Here is a 22250-nt window from a genome sequence, read left to right on the forward strand (position 1 = left end):
TCCTGAGAGCAGGAATGATTGCCCTTGAAGTTATCTGTGGAGTTTTCCAGGTTTATGTTTAGTGTCACGGAGCTCCGTTGAGACCTGCCCAACCCTTGCAATTCCTGAAGCATCTCTGATATGTTTTGAACATGTCAAAGTGTCCCTTCATTCCCAAAATGTTTTGCTATAGAAATGACTGTGTGATGTCAATAGTGGTGGAGTGGGTTCAAGAGAAACTTTCAAAAGGGTAAACAGAATGTGTAAATTGCCAGGCACAGAGACCTTGGTGACAACCATCCACAGCAAAAGGAAAGGGAACATTAGAAGCTGAGCCAAACAGGCATAACCCACATCAGACTTACTCTTTTCTAACTCACATCAGACTTATTCTTTTCTATGCCATTTCTCACGCATACAAATAGAATTTAGCTGACATCTTTGCCTTGTCAAAGAATAGGCTCCTACTTATTTTTAATTCCATGTAAAATATAGTTTCACTCCTTTCATATGTAAAGCTAGAAGAAGAGTTTGGGGATCTCACGGTCCGATGAGACTCCAGGAAAGCTTGTGTTGTGCTCCGATTTGAGATTTGGCGCCACAGTACACGCTAGAGGATATTTTTTCTGTCATTTAAGCATTAGGAGGCGGGCATGTGACTCACTAGCCAATAAGAAAAGTTGCTTGGCTGCCTAAGCCGTCCAATGAGGCTTTCAAATGTTGGGAGAGGGCGGGTCCAGCAGCAGGGATGCCACTTCCCGTCCAGCCATTTTAGGCGTTTGTGTCTTCTCTGGAGAGAGCCCCGCAGGTTGTCCCCCAGTGTTTGTGTCTCATCCACTGATCACAGGAGCCGCTGGAGAACACCAGGGCACCCGGTGACCGAAAATGGTGCGTACGGCCGGGCGCCCCGGGTGTTGGGAGGAGGCGGTTGCCAGCGGAGGCGACAGTGGGGACGCGGCCTCCCCGGGCAGCCGAGTCTGCGTCTGTGACTCATCGGGCTCCGCTGGGCCGCGCTGCCCGGGTCCCGCTGGGTGGAGCTGGGTCAGCAGGCACAGCCGCGGTCCTGTCCCTTGCTGAGCGCCCAGTGCTGCGGCCATGGCCTCCGTCGGCATCCGGGCACCCGCAGCCTCGCGACTCCGCAGCCTGGGCGGTGGCGGCAGTGTCGTGGTGAGACTCGGGACTCCGGGGTTCGTGTGTGTGTGTGTGTGTGTGTGTGTGTGTGTGTGTGTGAGTGTGTGTGTGTTTGGGGGGGAAGGGGGGTGCAGGGTGTGGTGACCTTGGGTCCTGAGCGTGTTGTCAGAAACAGAGGGACAAGCTGGTGTGTTTCCACTGCCAGAATTTTTCGGATAATAAACCATTTCCCAAATTATGTCTGTTTCGTTGTTAACAATTAGCCAAGTATGCCCGGTTTTGCTTGCTAGCCAGCCATTGGCAATCACAGGTTCTTATATAACAATCTAAGTACTAACATTAACTGGCGGATAACAGGAACATTTCACATAAAGATAGACAAACGTGCAGGTCACAGAATGGGTAAGAGCTAAAGTGGTTGAGTTTGGAGTCCGTTCTGAAGTAGGAGGCATAGAGCTGAGACAGGATGCAAAGAACCATCTGTAGGGAACCAAAAATGATGTCCTAGTAGTGCAGGCACAGATGTCAAATGTATATGCAGTGTGCATGAGTAAGTCAATTTAAGTTGGCTGGGTGTCCTGGGCAGAAGAAACCGCACTGGAGCTGGAGTCCAAGGACTGACTCAGGAGTTCTTCCCTGTGGGTAAGGCTCCTGACAGTTGCCTGCCATCCTTTGTCTTGGGGTGGTCCTTCTAGTCTATGGTCCCAATTGAGGGGGTTACATGCGATATGGCTGACAAGCTGATTTGTGTGGTGTGTCTAATATGATTTGGTATAATTTCAGGTGTCATCATTGATGTTGTCAATTTGTCTCTCCTGGTGTTCTGGCAGATACTTGTGTAAACAAGCCATATTGCCTTTCTTTTTTTGGTGGTGGTGGGGGCTCTTATACTTCAACTTGGAGTAACTCTGGTCAAGGTTGTTGCTTAATAAAATGGAGTCCTTCTAGGCTTGACACTGTTGGAAAGCAGATATCCCTATGGTATAGAGTATCACTGAGCAGTCTGCCCTGGCTTCTTCCCTGTCTCTCCTCAGTGGCACCTGCTTTTCCTGTGAGTCTCACAGATTCCAGGAAAGCTTCCTCTAAATTCCATGACTTGTGTCCATAAGTCAGTGAATCTTAGCACTAGCAGTAAGCCCTGAATTTCTACCTTCTTCTGATATTCCCAAACTTGTTGGAAAGGAGGATCCACATCCATGGAAGACTGGAGTTGGGCTCTGTCATAATTGCCAGTGTCCTCAGATCCTCTGATGTTTCTAGACATTGCTTTTTGTTTTAAAATTTTATTTATGAATTATTTTTGTATACTCAGTAATAATACATGGTGTGGTATGTGTGTGTATGTGTGTGATATCCTGCATGCTACAACTTGCATTTTGGAGGTCAGAGAACAACTTCATAAAATGCATTCTCTCTTTTACGTGGGTTTCCAGGATTGAGTTCATGTCACCAGGCTCATGCAGCAAGTACCTTTACCTGCTGAGCTACTTTTCCAGTATCTACACGTTATTTTAAAAGGCAGAGTCCTGCTAGAGATAGGCCTTACTGTATGTGAACAGAGTTTTGCATTAGGAGAAAACCGTGTTAGATCTACGAAGTTCTCCATGTTTACCCTGAACAGGGGTTTTCTAACTCTTAGGGAGGACGGGAGAAAGCAAGTAGATACAGAAGTTAACAGAAGGCTCTAGAGTTTGGTGTGGTGATATAAGGTGGCACAATCGGTTCTTATTAGAGCCCTCAATTCTTTTTTTTTTTTTTTAAGAATTATTTATTTATTATGTATACAGCGTTCTGCCTGCAGGCCAGAAGAGGATGCCAGATCTCATTACAGATGGTTGTGAGCCACCATGTGGTTGCTGGGAATTGAACTCAGGACCTCTGGAAGAGCAGTCAGTGCCCTTAACCTCTGAGCCATCTCTCCAGCCCCTCAATTCTTTTCCTTATACATGCTGGCTGCTTTGTCTAGACTATTCATCAGCTTCAGCACCCACCTAGACTATACATTCATTAGTCACTTGGGCCAGAGGGAAGACTGCTGCCAATGAATGCCAATGGGCTTGGACCCAGGCCTGCCCACCCACTCATCTTGCCAATTTGAGTGGCTGCAAAAGGAATGTAATGTTAGGATCCAGCTATTGCTTAGGAAGTAACATCTCCAGCAGCCTTCCCCTTTTACAGATACTGATATCCACCTTACTTAGACGTTGAACAAGCTTGCTGGGATTTCTCACCTGGAGAAATGAGCTTACATCAAAATGGGTACTAGTGGCCACACATCCTGCTCTCCACCCCCCTTCACTGGCCCACAGGCTCCTCTGCCTCTCTTGCCTGGTAATCTGAGAGTCTGCAGCCTGGATCCTGCTTTGAAACCAATTCCATCTCCAGAAAGCTGTAAGATCACGTCTTCCAGGCAGGTCCACATTCCTCTCTTTAGAGCTGAGGTCCTGCTGTTGCCCTTCTGTCTGCTCCAGAGAACCTCATGGGAACATTCCCAGCAAGAACTAAGAAAATGATCAGCTAGAAAATAGACCAGACAGGTAATCACCCTGGCCAGGACTGTTTCTGTGTACAACTTGTGTTTTGTCTTAAGCCTTTCTCTTTTTTAAATTATTACAATTTTTAAAAATGGAAGTATGTGCCAGATGCCCAAAGCCAGATCCGGAATTATCAGACCCTTTGATTTGTTCTCCCAGAAAGAGCCAGACTGACTTAGAGCTGTTCTTTCACTCTCGGTCCTCTGTCTGTAATTGGCATATTGGGACTGCTGGCCAAACTTAATCTGTCATGATTACAAGAGTCAGGATGCTGAGTTTTAAATTCTTTAGTTACATTATGAACTAGGAAATATTTGGACTAATGGTCCTAATTTCTTTTGTTACGATTTATTTATTTGTAGTTTATGTGCATTGGTGTTTTGCCAGCCTGTATGTCTGTGTGAGGTTATCAGATGCCCTGGAACAGGAGTTACACACAGTTATGAGCTGCCATGTGGGAGCTGGGAATTGAACCTGGGTCCTCGAGAAGAGCAGCCAGTGCTCTTAACCACTGAACCATCTCTCCAGCCTCTGTCTTAATTTATGTGAGCACTTATTTCTTATGAGCCAATTTGTTGTCATACATACAATATAAAAATGTAAGCACGGGTAGACAGGATTTATACTTATATAGCCATACATAGATTTAAATATATATATAAATATATAAAATGTTACAGTATGTATTTAGACTTATCATTTGTCAGTCATAAGCTAATCGTTCATTTAATTTTTTTCTCTTTTTTTTTTTGGTGTGTGTGTGTATGAATGTCTACTAAGCATGACTAGATGCTCAAGATGGCTAGAAGAGGGTGTCAGATTCTTGTGTGTGTATGTGTGTGTGTGTGTGTGTGTGTGTGTGTGTGTGTGTGTATGTGTATGAATGTCTACTAAGCATGATTCAATGTTCAAGATGGCTAGAAGAGGATGTCAGATTCTCTGGAACTGAAGTTACAGGTGGTTGTGAGTGGGAACCAGACTAGAGTCCTCTGGAAGAACATGAAGGACTGACTCTTAATGGCATAGCCAATTCTTAAGCACATTCCTTTTTGTCATTATTAAATGGTGCTTCCAAAATCTGTACTTTTATAGATACAACTTTAAATGGAAGCAACATAGAAAATTTAAGAACTTTTAAAAATGTATATTTGTTTAGTCTTTGAAAATGCCTCACATGTATTCAGTGTATGGATTATATCCATCCCATGATTCCCCCTTACAGTCTCTTCCCAGATCTACTGCACTATACCTGCCTACCAACTTTACGCCCTCTTTAATCCAGTGAATTTAATTAGTGTTTCCAGTATGTTTGTGGGTGTGGGGTCATCCTAGCAGGAACAACATCTCTTAAGAAAACAGATTCTCTGTCCTCCAACAGCAGTTAACTGTCAGTAGCTTCTCTGTTGGCCCCTCCCCATTTATTCTGAAAGTTTGACTAGTTTGATCTTGTGCTGTTCTTATGCAAGCAACCACAGCTGCTCTGAGTTCATACATACAACAGCCCTGTTATATCTAGAAAGCATGATTCCCAGTAGTCCTCCCTGACTTCTGATTCCTATAGTGTTTCCTTCCCCCTCTTCCATAATGATTCTTGAGCCTCGTGGGGAACAGGATGCATTTAGAGCTAAGCTTTCCACAGTCACTTATCCCTGCATTTTGATTAATTGTGGGTCTCTGTATTAACTTCAAGAAGAAGCGAGCTTCTTTGATGAGCGTTGAAAGCTGCACTAATCTATTGCTATAACCGTAAGTGTTTGGAAGGCAGTTTGATACTGTGTCTATTTAGCAGAATAATAGCATATGTTCTCCCCTGAGGCCTGTGACCTAGACAGCTGTGGGGTTCTATCATGTGGAGCAGGCTGTAAATTCAATCAGAAAACAGTTGGTTGTCACCCATTACATTGATGCCACCCTTGCATCAGTGGGCATGTCTTGCCAGGCAAGTCATTATATTATAGCTTGGAGAGTTCATGGCTGGTAAGATTTTTTTTCCCCAGCAACCTACACATCACCTTTGGCGTTGTGAAAGCTAGCCAACAGAGATGAAGATTCCATATGAGTACCAACTTGATTTCTCCATTTCTTGTGGCTCAAGTATGAAGTGTCTTCAGCAATAAGGGTCTTACCATCAAGTTCTGGTGGGTAACCAAGAGCAATAGTGATAACCTGTGTTGTAAAACGTAAGTCTTGAAAACATGGACTCTCTCCTGATCTCTAAGCAGGCAGTAACACATTGGGTTTCAAATGACATTTTTGTTTCTATATTCCTACACTGGCCGTTGCAAGAAACTTAGAAAAAAAACTTCTAGTTTTGTTTGTATCATAGAGGAGAGAGAACATGCATGCAAGTGATCATATGCTAATGATGCAATTATATGTTAGAATTTATCTGAAAAATGGAAGCTAAGCTATTTTTACTTTTTGTAAGACATAATTCTTTTTAAACTTACATGGAGTAAGCTTAGGTATCTGCTGGAGATTACTAGTTCTTGTGGCTGTATCTTCAGAAAAGGCAATTAAACTGAAACCTATTAGGCCTACTTTGGAGCAAAGCAATATAAAGGCAAATTGGAGATATACCAAGAGACATTTTAAAACAGATATTAGCACAGATTATTAGAGAGATGTCCAGGGGTTAAGACTAGGCATGGGCTTTTCAAGGGAGAGTTTTGGGTAAGTACCCTTACAATGAGTATATATGAGATCTTGGTAGCTTTCAAGTTATATTTCCAAGTACTATGAAGATTTACACTCTCTTTTAAAATTAAATTTAATGTTATATGTATGGGTGCATTTCTGGCATATATCTGTACCACATGTGTGCAGTATCCAGAGTTTAGAAAAGGGCATTGGATCCCCTAGAACTGGAGTTGTTAGCCACTGTAGGAGTGGTGGGAATCAATCCCAGGTCCTCTGGAAGAGCAACCAGTGTTCTTAACCTCTGAGCCATCTCTCCACGCCCACCCCCCAGTTTCTTAAATATTCCTCATAGTATATTTTACAACAGGGTTAAAAGTATAAAGAATTTCTTTTTGTAAACAAAATTGTAAAGTAGATTTATGAGGTTTGTTTAAATTGGCAATGAGGAGGCATTATCAGTTCTGACCCTCTTTAGCCCAGTTCTCTTTGATAAGATGTCATAAAGAAAACATAATGTTCCTATAAGCAATTTTGGCTTTGTCATTTTTGGTCTTTCCTGAACCCCACAAGCAGGAATGGCAAGCCAGACCTTGAATCAATGGCCTAGTTTCTTCCCCATACTTTCTCTCTTAAGCCTCAATAATTTCCCGTCTTTCTCACCATATATATCATATATATATATATATATATATATATATATGATATGTATCTCAACCCAATAAAAATTCACAATTTAAAATCCCTTCTCACTAAAAGCCTTTACATTCTATTATACTTTTTACTAAAATACATCCTTAGATTCTGTGAGTTGACTTGGTGGGTAAGGGTATTTGTCACCAAGCTTGACCACCTTAATTAGATACCTGAGACCTAATGGTTGAAAGAGAGAACCAGCCGGGCGGTGGTGGCGCACGCCTTTAATCCCAGCACTCGGGAGGCAGAGCCAGGTGGATCTCTGTGAGTTCCAGGCCAGCCTGGGCTACCAAGTGAGTTCCAGGAAAGGCGCAAAGCTACACAGAGAAACCCTGTCTCGAAAAACCAAAAAAAAAAAAAAAAAAAAAAAAAAGAAAGAGAGAACCAACTCCTGGAAGTTGTCCTTTCAACTCCACAGGTGTACCATGGTACTGGAGGTCCCTCTCCCCACCTTCTCTCTCCCTCTGCCCCCTGCCAGACATATAAATAAAACTAAATAAATGTAACTTAAAACAAGAAGGAAAAATGTACATCCTCACTTATATCTGTTTGACATATGTTTAACATTCATATCCATTTCTCTTCTCCCTGCTGGATTCTTTTTCTTGTTTTTCAGTATCATAAAGACAAGGACAAAACAAATAAAGTGACCTATTAAACAGGAGTTACCACTCAATTCACATTTATGATATAACGGAACAAATGAAGATTTTCTTCTTATGTAGAAGGCTTTGTCCCTTGCTGGGCTTAGACAGACTTTGTCACTTGGGTTTTTGTTGTTTTCTCATGTTTTTAGTTTACTTTTTAAAAAACTGAGTGTTGTGTATGTTATATGCTGTGATGTGTGCGGAAGTCAGAAGAGAGCTTCAATTCTCTTCGTGCAGTCTGTGGGTTCTGGGAGTCACACTCAGGTTGTCAGACTTGTCAAAGGCACCTTTACCCACTGACCCACCCATTTTGCAGGCCTACTGTGTTGTTGTTTTGATTTGTTTTTGGTGTTGGTGTGTGTGTGTGTGTATGTGTGTGTGTGTGTCCGTCCCAAAAGTCTTGCTTCAGGCTTATTTATGGCATATTGAACCAAGAATAACCTTAAATTCCCCTGCACACCAGAAGAGGGCACCAGATCTCATTATGTACAACCATGTATGGTTGTGGGCCACCGTGCTGTTGCTGGGAATTGAACTCAGGACCTCTGGAAGAGCAGCTAGTGCTCTTAACCTCTGAGGCATCTCTCCAGCCTGCTGTGATTATTTTTGTCCATTATTTTAGTCAGGCTGACTGTGACTTTGAAGACTGAATATTTGGTTATTGTCCATGGAGAAGAGGGGAATATACTGCATGTTCCCATGCTGGTACCAGTTTATCTTTGCCTTATGTATATAGATGTGATTTTTTTGTACACAAGATGTGATTCTGGTACACCATCTCTTCTCAATAATCAGTTCTTCTGTTTCAAGATTGCTGAGTAAAGACTGATTTCTTTCATTCAGTGTATTTGTCTGTCTGCGTTAATAGCTTACTGCCGTGGTTATTGTATCAGTCTTTTGTATATGTTAGGCAAATTTTATATTCTTACTTAAATAATAAATAACTGTTGGACATTGATTTCAACTACTTTGATAAAATAGACTTACTATATTCATTAGTTATTTTTTCTATTGGTATGATTAAATAAAAATCTGACAGGCAGGCTAAGGGAGAAGGATCTGGTCCACAGATTAGAGTACAGTCTGCCTTGGTGGGGAAGTCAGGGAAACAAGCAGGTGAAGTAGATGCTCATGCCATCCAGTCAGGAAACAAAATGATGAATAAATGCTGATTCTCAGGTCACTGTCTTCATTTTATACAGTCTAGAGTCCTCTACCTAGGGAATGATCCTACCCACAATCAAGGTGGATATGCCTACACCAATTAATGCAGTCAACATAATCTCTCAGAGACATTCTCAAAGGCTAACCTCAGTCTAGATACCTCCCATGGGTGCACATGGAGGCATGTCTCTTGGATGACTCTGGAGTCTGTCAAGTTGATAATACTGACCATCACAGTTCCAGCCCTTGTCAGCTTGACACCCAGACTTCTCAGTTTTAAGCCATAACCTTCTGCCCCTTATCTCCATAGACTGATGACCACGTTATAATGTAGTATACATTTATCCCAACACCAAAAACTCCCCATAGTCATTAAACATGTTTAAACAATTTGAGATTCCAAAGTATCTTAACTGTGAGGTCCTATAAAATGAAAAGCAAGTTACATACATCCAATATATACATTTATTTATTTTTATTTTATGTGCGGTGATGTTTTGTCTGCATGTATGTCTGTGTGAAGGTGTCATATCCCCTGGAACTGGAGTTAAAGACAGTTGTGAACTACCATGTGGGTGCTAGGAATTGAACCCAGGTCCTCTGGAAAAGTAGCCAGTGCTCTGAACTGCTGAGCCATCTCTCCAGCCCTGCATAATTCCAAATATATAATGGCCCAGAGCAAACATTCCTGTTATAAAATGGAAGAATTAGGGTAAGCTATGGTGGACCAAAGTAAGATACAAATCCAGCAAGGCAAACATCAAATCCTACATCTCTGTGCCTGACATCTAAATTTGATGAAATTGTCTACATTCCAAAGGGTAGGCAGCACCACCACCCCAGAGCTGCTGCCTGCATCACATATAGTCTGTGTCTTGGACTGGACTCTGTGTCTATAGCTGTCCTTGGCAGATAGCTGTTGTTAAGGTCCTGGTATCTCTAGTATCCTGTGGTCTCCAATAGACTTCACCTTCAGAGCTCTACACATTGACTTCTGAGGCCCACTTTGCAGGAACTCTTGACTCTCCTATAAGGTGCCTGACCTCAGCTGTTCTGTATGCCCTCCCTGTCTGACATCCTTCATTCCTTCAAAACTAGTACCGTGTGGATGCCAGTGCCCAGGTCTACAGCCACCTCAGGTTGGAGCCTCTGGTTTTGCCCTCAGGCCGTCTTGCTTCTTGTTTCCATGTGCCCTGATAGGTTTCCCTCTAGTGACTCCGATGTTTTTATCAATTACGGCTGTTCTCAGCATTGTTTTTCAAACGTTCACAGGCGTGGCCCATTAAGCCCTGTTTTTGGCATTCAAGGGCTTTTCTAACCCAAATACCAAATTTTTCCGTGTTCCTGTTACAAACAGTGCCTAAGATGGTCATGTTTATCACATAAACAGCCCCAGTATAGGGTACCAGTTTTCTCTTTCCTGGTGGCTGGGATAAAATACCCTGGTGAAAGTGACTGGAAGAAGGATTGGCTGAGTTACATGGCAGGGAGGTCAGGGTATCAGGAGGTTGGCTTAGCTGCCCACATGACCCACAAACAGGAAGCAGAAGCTGATGAATGATACTGATGCTTAGCTCCTTTCTTCATTTTATACAGTTCAGGATCCCCCTGCTCAGGAAATGCTACCACCAACACTTAAGATGTTTGTTCCCACATCAAGTAATGTAATCTAGATAATCACAGATGTACCAGGGGCTTGTGTCCTACATGATTATAAATTCTATAAGGTGACAACCTTAACCATCACACTTCTTAAAAGTTTGTTATAGAATGTACAGAATTTTGTAAATGTCTGTGACAGGTGACATGGTGGCTAGTTAGAGCTGCTTCCAAAACATGTGGCATTCTTCTTGTTTCATTGTCTACTGACATTCTCCAATAAAAATGGTAATGTTAATTTATTAGTACAATGAATTGCCCATAATCAGCCCTGTCTTAAGTTTTGTGTTTAGATGCTGTGACAATGTTTTGTTTTTAAAGATTATTTTGTTACTTTGTGTGTGTGTGTGTGTACACGCATGCATCTCCCCTCCCCAAGGGAAGCCAGAAGGAGGCATTAGATCTTCTGGAACTGGAGTTACAAGTGGTTGTGAATCGCGTGATGTGAGTAGAGTTTCTGTTGCTGAGGTAAAATACTATAATCAAAAGCAACCTAGGGAGGAAAGTGTTTATTTCAAATCACAGTTCCACATCATAGCCCATTACTGAGGGAAGTTAGGGCAGGAACGCAAAAAAGACAGGAACCTGGAAGCGGGAGTTGATGCAGAGGCCATGGAGGAATGTTGCTAACTATCTTGCTCCCCATGGCTTGCTGTGCCAGGACCAACTGCCCAGGGGCGGCACTATCCACAGGGAGCTGGGCCCTTCCACATCAATCATCAATCAAGAAAATATATTGCAGATTTGTCCACGGACTAATCTGATGGTGGCTTTTTTTCCCCCTTTTTTGAGACAGTCTCACTACATAGCCCTGGCTGTCCTGGAACTCACTGTGTAGACTAGGCTGGCCTCAAAACTCACAGAGATCTGCCTGCCTCTCCCAAGTACTGGGAGTAGAGGTGTGGACCACTGTGCCCAACACTGGGGGCCAGTTTTCAATTGAGATTACTTCCAAAATGAGTCTAAAACTAGCCAGCATACTGGTCCTCACAAGAGCAGTGAGTGCTCCTGCTCCCTTAGCCATCTCTCCAGCTCCCCTAAGAAGAAACCTTGGGGGAGGACAGGCTGGTTTGGTTTACAGTTCAAGAGACAGAGCATCATGGCCGGGAAGGCATTGCAGGAAGATCTTGAGGTGCCTTGTCACACTGGGTCTCTGAATATATTGGGTTCTAACCTGTGTCTGATGAGCACTTACAAACATTACAAGAATTCTGAGAGAAAATAGATACTGTAAAAGTGGCGTGTGATTGATATCAACTGTGGAGAAAGCTACTTCTTTCTTTACCGTTGGGGTGGGGGAGGAATCCCTCTGAATAGCAGTTGCAGACACCAGAGAAGTAGAATTGTCTTCTGCATTACTAAGAATGCAGTCCTGGGACAGCTGGTATTGACTGCGTTTGGGACCTTAGACAATCAGAATTCATTGTAAATGTTGAACCAAAGTACAAAGAGAGGTTAGCACAATCTAGCTAAACAAGGATGGACCTATCCTGTTGTTGCCTTACCAGATAGCTCCAATCTAAACGCACATAGAACATTGAATCTTACCAACTTCTTATGAGTTAAGATTAGCTTTCCAGTACTGTGAGACTCACTCCTTGTGGAAATGTATATGGGCTCTTTCAGGAGTCAGTAACCTTTGAGGATGTGGCTGTAAACTTCTCCCTAGAGGAGTGGGCTATGCTGAATCCATCCCAGAAGAACCTCTACAAAGATGTGATGCAGGAAACCTTGAGGAACCTGGCCTCTATAGGTGAGTATGTCATCATTCCTTTAATTAGTCAATCAAAGAAAAAGTGCTTCTGCATAAGTTTAAGTATGGTAAAGAAACATTTAGATGAATATGTGAAATGGATCACTTTTTTAATTTTAATTTTTATTTCATGTGCCTTGGTGTTTTACCATGGGTGTTGGGTTCGCTGGAAATGGAGTTACAGACAGTTGTGACCTGCCATGTGGGTGCTGAGACTTGAACCAGCAGCCTCTGGAGAAGTCAGTACTCTTAACCACTGAGCCATCTCTCTAGCCCCTGTGAAAAGGATCACTTTTTACTGTGAATTTTGCTAGAATTTATTAACATTTACTATGATGTCATAATTTATAATGATTTCACTTGGTTTGTGTTTTAGGAAACAGTTTAGAGCACCATATCATTGAAAATATATACCGAAATTCCTGGAGAAAACTAAGGTAATATGGACCTCAGGAGACAGCCCCAAGAGTTGTGTGGTTGCACATTTTCCAAAGTAGCAAAAGACACATGTATATCCAGTTTCAAACTCAGTTACTCTCAGGAAATTTTCTTCAAAACTGAAACATTAAATATCAACATTCTGAAAACATTATAAAGATGTCAGTACTGGAAATAACTGGAACATCATGATCCCTGAAGTGATTTTTATCATATTTGATACATACCAACTTTTCTCCATACAGTGTTATTAAAATTTAAATATTAATTTATCCACAAACCTTACATATAAGGTATATATGATACAAAAAGCAGATATATTTTTAGGCTTGGACTAAATATCAAAATTTCGTTGTGGACTTTGAAGTAGTTCATAAAAATGATTGTGGTCATTTGTATGGTGCATCAAAATTGTACAAGTATTGAGAATTAAATATATTGTTTTTGTTTTACAAATCCATTTTTATTGATTTTTCATTAGTTTAGCTCTATGAAGGGTACAGTCTCACTTGGATTCTATGTACAGTGGCCTTTGCAGCAAGTTTTCTTGACAATTTGGCATGAAGCATGCCACTGTTTCTTGGAGGTGAATTACCTTCCCCAAATTATTGCTGTTGGTTTTTCTTCCTTCCAGGGGTCACTGTGTTGTTTTTTGCTTTACGCACATAAACACATCACTGCCTAAGTAGAATTTGGTTTCATCTTGGTCATGAACTCCTTCAATTTTAAGAAGAGCCATGTGCTTTCTTTAGTTCTGGAGATCTCACTTATAGCCAGCAAAAATAGTCTTGCACCAACAGCCTTCCAGACATACTTGCTTTTTAGAAGTCCTGTTCCTAGCAGGCCTCTTCAGGTGCCAAGATGGCATCAAGAATTGAAATACGTATTTTAGTGCATTTAATTAATAAGACATGTTTGCTAGACATGTAGATGGTATAACACAACCACCTGTGAATACCACTGTTTTTGTTACAGTTGTCCCCAGAGTCTCTGAGAGCGTTCAGGCAAATGCCTTTAAAAGTTCTGACAGCATAGAACCAACGTTTCTACTGACAACTAGTTAATAAAGTACCAGTGATGCACATTTGCTTTCTTACAGTGGTCAAGTGGTGGAGGGACTCTATGACTTCAAAGATGATCATCAGTGTGCAGAAATCTTTGACTTCACTACTCAGAGCATTGTAAACCAGAACCCCTTTCCAGGAGTACATATATGTGAAAACAGTGGATGTGCAAGAGTAGTCATTGGCCATTTGTCTCTAAGTGTGCTCCTTAAACCCGACACAGAGCATGAGTCATATGAAGATCAGGAGTATGGAAAGGAATTGTACAACAGTATGGAGTTTGGGGCCACCTCCAGTTCTCTCCCATCGTTTGAGAACTATGAAAGTACTTACACTCTAGAGAGACTGTATAAAAATGAGAATTGTGATGAAGACTATAGATTTGGTCAAAATCTTCAAAAGACTTTGACTGAAGAAAAGCCCTTTGAATGTAAGCAATGTGGGAAAGCTTTCAGTTCTTCAAGGTACTATCGAAGGCATGAGCGACGCCATCGGGCAAAGAAATCCTATATATGTAAGCAGTGTGGGAAAGCTTTTGCTTTTCCCACTTACTTACAAACACATGAAAGAATTCACACTGGGGAGAAGCCCTATGTGTGCGTGCAGTGTGGGAAAACCTTTGCTCATTCTCGTTCCCTTAAAACACATAAAAGAACTCACTCTGTTAGGGACCTCTTTGTGTGCAATTACTGTGGGAAAACCTTACGTCATTATAGTTCTCTTCAAATTCATACAAGAATTCACACAGGAGAGAAACCTTATGTATGTAAACCATGTGGCAAAGCCTTCATTACTTATCGTTCCTTTCGAATACATGAAAGAATTCACACTGGAGAAACACCTTATGAATGTAAGCAGTGTGGAAACACCTTCATGCGTTGGATTCAATTACGAAAACATGAAATAATTCACAGTGGTGTGAAACCCTATGCTTGTAAGCTATGTGGGAAAAGCTTTACTTGTTCTGGTTCCCTGAGAACACATGAAAGAATTCACACTGGGGAGAGGCCTTATGTGTGTGACCAGTGTGGGTATAGCTTTACTCGATTGAACTCGCTTTTAAGACATAAAATAACCCATACTGGCGAGAAGCCCTATGTGTGTAATCATTGTGGGAAAACTTTTCCTCGTTCTGCTTCTCTTCAAAGACATGTAAAAATTCACACTGAGGAGAAACCCTATGTATGCAAGCAGTGTGGGGTTGCCTTTGTTACTTCTACTGAACTTCTAGAACATGAACAAACACACATTGATGAAAAACCTTATGTATGTGAGCAATGTGGGAATGCCTTCGTGCTTTGGAGTCAGTTTCAAAAACATAAAGCACTTCACAGTGTCCCCGTTTCCTATATTTGTAAGCAGTGTGGGAAAAGCTTCACTTCTTCCAGGTCACTGAAAACCCATGAAAGAATTCACACTGGCGAGAAGCCCTATGAGTGTAAGCAGTGTGGGAAAACTTTCCTTTGGTCTTACTCCCTTCAAAGACATGAAAAAACTCACGGTGATGGGAAGCCCCATGTGTGCAAACAGTGTGGGGAAGCTTTCACGTATTACAGTCATCTTCAGGTGCATGAAAAAATACACATTGATGATGAACCCTATAATTGTAAATACTGTGGGAAACCCTTCTTCACTCTGAACCATTTACATAGACATGAATTACTTCACACTACCATGGATTCCAGTATTTTTTAATAATGAATTAGAGAAAAAAAATTTTTTTGGCTTGGTAGCTTTCAAAGACATAAGCAAAATCACACTTGGGGGGAAAACCTGGATTTGTGCTAGCAAAGTGGAAGAACCTTTTGCATTGTTTCATTGAAACAAACATGAAGCGCCACAATGGAAAGAAACATTTTTTTTTTTTTTAAAAATCAATGTGCAAATGTTTTTTGTGTTTAAAGTTCCTTGAAGTACATGAAAGAGAAACAAGCCTATGACTGCAAGTGATGTGGTGAAGCCTTCTGCAGTCCCAGATCATGGAGGAGACATGAGAAAGCTCACTCTAGAAAAACTTTTACTTGTATATGTGGTGTTGTAAAAAAAACCCCTTCACTTCTTCATTACCCCTGAACACATGGAAGGAGTCACTATGGAGAGAAACCCTTCATATATAGGCAATCTTGGATAGTCTTCAGTTATCATCACATCCTCTCACAGACATGAGAGAACCTACTGTAGAGAAACCTTAACAATAGGATTTGTGAACTCTTCATTATCATCCTGATAGCACTCATGAGAATGTACATGGGGAGAATTCCTATCAATGGAAAACTGATATGAACACCACTTGGTTCAATTAACAAATAAGGGAAGAACCTGATATGAAGTGCTGATTTACTTGAAAGAGATGTTCAAGTTTTCATTTGGCACACATGGAAACAACAGATGAAAACCTTTGCTGTTGAAAAACATTGAAAGTCTAGAGCAGTAGCAAATAGGAAAAGTCTTTGAAATCTTTTCATATTTGATCTGATAAATGTCAGTATTATGAAGGACTGGACATATTTTTTTCTTGTAGCATGCTCCAGGAAATGCACACTCTGAAGAGAATGTTATCCGTATAGTATTTTGTATTTATTGGAAAATTTCAGGGACTGATAGGAATGGCTTAGCCTTTAAAAGCATTTGCTGCTCTTTAAAAGGACCTGCATTTGGTTTTCAGCAACAGATCACAGGGCTCACAACTGCATGTGACTCCAGTTTCAGGAGATCCAATTCTTCCCACACACACGTGACATAGGTTCACATGTACACATAAAAATAAAGTTTAAATTTTTTTGTCCCCGCTCCCTGCCCAAAAGCTTTTGCTGTGTATCCCAGGTTTCCCTGGAACTGGAAATCTCCCAGGTTCTAGCTCTTGAATGTTTAATGAAAGATGTCTGCCTCCACATTCATTATCATTAGCTACTATTTAAAAGTTCATCTCTTGACTCATTTTTAAATTTTACTCTACAAAGTAAGCATTAAGCAGAGCGTTGTGTTAATGTGGAATGGCAGCTTAAACCCATGAACTGGAGACCAGTTAAGACCTACATATAAAAAAATTACATTAATAGAAAGTGTATTTTATTCAATTATTTTGTGAGGTTTCTTAAAGCAATCTTGTATTAGTTTAATGAGTGATATCTTTGTATCAGATAAGGTAGGTGCTTCTTTCATTGTAAATTATGTTGGAATCATTGGTGAATTGATATTTGAAATATGCCAGTCCACATAAATATCTTTAAAAGGCTTTTTAGTATTTGTGTGTGAGTGTGAGAGAGAAAGAGATAGAGAGTAGGAATGTGCCAGTGGAGGCCAGAAGATGGTGTTGTATCCTTTGGAGCTGGCGTTACAGGTATCTGTGACATGCATGATGTGTGTGATGGGATCTAAATCCTAATCTTCATGGTAGAGCAGTAAGTACTCTTAACTGCTGAGCCATCCCTCAAGCCCCTGCATAAATGTCTTGTTTTCAATCATGTTTAATGGGTGGTTAAAAATATGACTTTGTGAATATTGGAATAATCCTGTTGGTTTCATTTGGCTGATTTTGTGTATATTCTCATTTTTCATGAAAAAAAAACACTTGTGCATGCACAAGTGTGTATGTTGGAGCATTGCTTATGTGTTGATGGTATGGTTTATGAATTAGTGGTGTTCACAATGTGAGCAAAGTAATATATTGGATGTCTTACTACTCTGTTGCTATGTTATTCCCCCAAGACAGGTCTCACTGATCTGGAACTGGACAGCCAGCCAAGAAAACCCAGCATTTCTTGTCTCCTTACTCCCCATAGTGCTGAGTGTGCTGATACACTCATGATTGCACAGCATGTGGTCTTACCACTCAGCCACCTCCTCAGGCCTAAACTTTTAAATTGATTTTGTCCCTTGTGTTTATGTTTTTCTCTGATGTGTTCTCACAATCCTTGAGTACATGTTCTTTGAACTTTGAAGTATTTTCAAAATCCTTTTAGAATAGCAAACATTAGGGTATGTTTAGTTTTGTTTTATTTTTCCTATTCAGACAGTAGGTGTAAGTATATTGTAATCATAGGTCAGATTACTTTGCCAAGTTGGCTTATTTTTTACTTTTGAGAATTTCATGTATACAATAAAAGATGATCATATGTACCCATTATTTCTCCTTCCAGCTCTCCCTGTAGTCTCCCTCATATCTGCCTCTTAACTTTATGTCTTTAAATTACCCATTAGGTCTAGTTAGTATTGCTCATACATGCATGGGTATGGGGCCATCCACTGGAGGATGGGTGACCAGTAGTTACATTTTCACAAATGATTCTCCACACCCCAACAGCTATTCACTGCCAGTAGCTTCTTAGTAAGGGGTGGGGCCTGGAGATAATCTACCCCATCTATACTGGGATTTTGGCTTGCTTCATTGTATAGGTCTTGTGCATGCAGTCACAGTTGCTATGATTCTAGTAACCATGCCAAAACCCCAGCATTTCATAGCAGTCCTCCTCACCCTTCAGTTCTTGCATTCTTGTTGCTTCTTCTTTGGCTTTCCCTGAGCCTTGGTGGTGGTAGGGATCAATATAGCTCTCTCATTTAAAGGTGGACATTCAGTCTGTTCTTGTCCTTTGGCCAGTTATGGATCTCTCCGTTGACATCTGTCCACTGTAAAAAGAAGCTTCTCTGACCAATGTTGCGAGTAGCCAAGGTCTGTTGATGCCAGGAGCTGAGTGATTGGAAGAAACTTGGGCTTTGTTTTTGTTTTTTTGTTTTGTTTTGTTTTGTTTTTGAGATGATGTCATGCTACATAGCCTTAGCTATCCTGGAACTTTCTGTGTAGGCCAGGCTGTTGTCAACTTGGGCTTAGTTTTGTTTTATGTCGAGAACTATTATCATATATGTGTGATTATGGCGTTTCACTGTATAAATTTTGCTTTTCATGTATATTTCTTCTCATTGTGATTTCTCTAGTCATTACACTAAAGGATATACTGATATTACTGCCTTCTTGCCAAAAATATGTTCAATAAATTCTACTCACTCTCTCCGTACATGACAAGTGAGTGGCTCATCTGTAAAAGCATTCTCCATAGAGTTTCTGACAGGACTGATGTTTTAATTTAGGGGGTCTTACAAGGATTGATTCTTAGTTAAGTGTCCCTCATGTTGGATGCACTGAGGGGCAAATGTAATTCTGCTCTTGTAATCAAAACAGCAGTTACCCAGAAGACTGCAGTACTGGAGTAAAAGGAGATATAATTCATGAGATGTGCTAGTCAGTTCATCAGTGAGTATGAGGCACTTCCATATCCAGAATGTTTTATGATTTTTCAGCTTGCAGATGTCCTTGGAGAATACCTTTCTGTCATAGTCATTAAGGAGCATTTCTCATTGGTGGAGGCTTGTGACATGTCCTTCAGTGGCCTTGCTGTGTGAGGTGAACTAGTGTTTGGCTCCTTTATGCATTTCTTAGTTCCTATATAAACACTAATGTTTAATAATGTTAATGATGAATGCAGTTATCCACAAGTTCCTAGAGTTTCCATAAGGTTACATTATTGTAAGCCCATAGTAAAGTGAAAAATACAAGAAAAGCACTTTACATTCAACCTAGTGATCACCAAACCTTAGACTAGTCTACGCCAACATTTTTTGGACCCATTTATATCTTCCTAAAGGTGAACATTTAGGAGGGTTTCTTTTTCTTTACATTTAATTTTTTTAATGTTTTAAAATTGCTAGTGTTTATGTTGGCATAATTATAGGTTTTGTAATGACATTGTGACCCAAGTTTTTATGTACTTTAACCATAATCACTGTTTCTTGTTACCGTCCTTCTCCCCAGTAGTCCTGTTCTCCCTAACAGACTCCATTATGGTGTCATCTCTCTTGTTTGTTAAAGTCTACATTCTATTCTGTATATAGCAGCACCATTTGGGGCTGAGAGTCATTTATATAGTGATTTCTAGTTCCATTCATTTTCCTGCCAAGTTTCCTGTTAAGTTCTTAGACCTAGTATAGTCTAAACTTTATGTATGCCACATTTAAAAAATTTTAGTTTATCTATTGATGGGCACATAAGCTGATTCTGTAATTGAGTACTATGAGTAGTAGTATATGAACCTGTATACAAGTATGCATAGTATAATCTAACTTAGTTTCCTTTTGCTATATACTAAACAATAGTACAGCAAGATCAAAAGATCATAATTTGGGTTTTTGATGAAACACTACTATTTTCCAGAGTGACCATACTAACATACATTTCCAGGAACAGCCCTACATTCTCACCAGCTTGTGTTTTAATTTGGTTCCTTGATAGCTAATCACACTGGGGTGAACTTAATTGTATTGAGAATTTTCATGATTTATTGGCAAATTGTACATTTGTACTGATTGTTTCCCTGTGTATTGATTCAGTTACTTGTTGGTTTGCAATATAATGTGTGTGTGTGTGTGTGTGTGTGTGTGTGTGTGTGTGTGTTTTCTCTATGTTAAACCCTTGAAAGATAAACGAGTGTCCAAAGATATTTCCCCCCATTCTGTAGCTTTCTCTGACAGTTGTTTCCTTTTTCTGTGTAAAAGCTCTTTAACTTCTTGCAATGATTCAATCCCATTTGTCTTTGGGGATTTTCGTTTGTTTGTCTTTAACATTGCTTCTTGCTGTGGAGGCCTGACTGGCCTGGAGTTTGCTGCATACACCAGGTTAGCACCTAATTTACAGCAGCCTTTCCTGCCTCTGGTTCCTGGGTGTTAACATTGTAATCAAGAGCCTCTAATGCCCATTCCCTATTTGCTATTCTTCCTGTAAATTATTAGATTCAGAATGCCGTTGTCTGTGCCCCTAGCTTCATGTATTCTTTAAATTTTCCTCTATGAATTTCAAGTTTTTTAGGCCTTATGTTAAGGTCTTTGGTTCAGTTTGAGTTGGCTTTTGTACAGAATGCTGGAGGGATTTAGGGATATTCTTGTACATATGGTGTTGTTTTCCTTGTTGAAGAGGCCATTTATTATACTGTACATGGTTTGGGTGCCTTTGCTGAAATCAGAAGGTTGTAACTACGTGGTTGTTCTGGGACTGTACTCTTCCATTGCTCTACGTGTCTGCTTTTAAGTTTCACTGTTTCATTTAAGTTGAATGTTGTGTTAACTCTAGCTAGCATTGGTCTTTTTGCTCAGTGTTGCTTTGACTATTTGGGTATTTTGATTTTCTTATAATTATAGGAATGTGTTTTCTATTTCTATAAATAGTGGCATTGGAGGTTTAATGGGGGGTTGTATTGAGTCTGAAGAATACTTTACACTTTTTCATATTATAATGGTGCTGATTTGTGAGCATAGGAATGTTCCCCAGAACCTTCAACTCCTCAGTGTTTTAAATTGTCATTATGTACTCCTTTCACCGGCTTGACTAAGTTTATTCATAGGTGAATTTGACTTTTTGTATTGTAACTTATTTCCTAGGCTTTTGGAAGATGATTTTTTTCCCCTTGGTTTTTTGATCACCATTTTCATTGTCATATAAATAGCTACTGATTTTTTCTATACTGACTTTATTGTACTACTTTATTGAAGTAGTAAATCAGATGTAGAGTCTTTTGGTGTGGCAGTTTGGGTCTTGAAGAATATGACCATAGGGGCTAGAGATGACTCAGTAGTTAAGAGCACTGGCTCTTCTTCTAGAAGCCTGAGGCCTGGTTCCCAGCACCTACATGGCAGCTCACAACTCTAACTCCAGTTCCATGGAATCTAGCTCCCTTTTCTGGTCTCTGGGCACCAGACATGTGCATGATACACAGACATACATGCAAGCAAAACAGCCATACACATATAATAATGTTTTGGTTTTTTTTTTTAAAGACGATCATACTGTCTGTAGAGATTTGACTTCTTCATTTCACATCTCTTTCTTTCCTTGTGCTCAAGATTGAACTGAGGGGCTGTGTGTATTAGACAAGTACTGGACCACTGAACTGCATCCCCATTCTTGGATCCTTTCCTTTCTTTTCTCTTATTTTGCCAGCTGAGAATTCAGGAGATGTATATAGCAGTGTAGAGAAGTGGACTCCTTTGTGTTATTCCTGATTATTTTAGTTTTCCTGTTTGGTATAATATTGGCTCTAGTTTTGTCATTTATAATTTGTCACAGTGAGGTGTGTTCCTTTTTCTAGGTTTTTCCAGACTTTATCATCAAGGGACATAGAACTTTGGACAAAGTCCACTTCTCCATGTATTACAGTGATAGAGAGATTTCAGTCCTTGAACATCTGTGTTCTCTGTCACATTTACTGATTGCTATCTGGGGAAACATGCTTATATGCAAAGAATGAAATCAACCTGATCATAGTTGGTGGTATTTTTAATATGTTGAGTTTGTTTGAAAGTATACTTTTGAGGGTTTTTTTGGGGAGGAGGGTCTGTTTTCATCAAGGAATTTTTTTTGTAATTTTCTTCATTGTTGAGTCCTTCATGGTTTTGCTATCAGGGTACTACTACCTCCCAAGAATAAATTAGTGTTTCTTCCCTTTATATTTAGTGAAATAGTTTAGGAAGCTTGAATTCAGTAGTGAATTCATCAAGTCCTGTG

At 40.4% G+C, this 22250-nt stretch overlaps 1 protein-coding gene across 1 annotated transcript; it reads left to right on the forward strand.

Moving 5' to 3' along the window:
- The first annotated feature begins 461 nt into the window (after nt 1-461).
- LOC131900542 (zinc finger protein 136-like) lies at nt 462-15567 on the forward strand. The gene is made up of 4 exons (XM_059251815.1): nt 462-867; nt 12074-12200; nt 12577-12637; nt 13738-15567. The coding sequence occupies exons 1-4, from the start codon at nt 865-867 to the stop codon at nt 15395-15397; spliced, it is 1851 nt and encodes a 616-aa protein (XP_059107798.1). The 5' UTR covers nt 462-864; the 3' UTR covers nt 15398-15567.
- The last annotated feature ends 6683 nt before the right edge of the window (nt 15568-22250 follow it).

This window comes from Peromyscus eremicus, unplaced genomic scaffold (genome assembly GCF_949786415.1).
Source record: "Peromyscus eremicus unplaced genomic scaffold, PerEre_H2_v1 PerEre#2#chr22_unloc_1, whole genome shotgun sequence".
NCBI classification, from domain to species: Eukaryota; Metazoa; Chordata; class Mammalia; order Rodentia; family Cricetidae; genus Peromyscus; species Peromyscus eremicus.

Coding starts and splice junctions, on each gene's coding strand:
- LOC131900542 (XM_059251815.1), top strand. Junction 12,201..12,576: donor GAGGAACCTGGCCTCTATAG/GTGAGTATGTCA, acceptor TTTGTGTTTTAG/GAAACAGTTTAGAGCACCAT. Junction 12,638..13,737: donor AATTCCTGGAGAAAACTAAG/GTAATATGGACC, acceptor GCTTTCTTACAG/TGGTCAAGTGGTGGAGGGAC.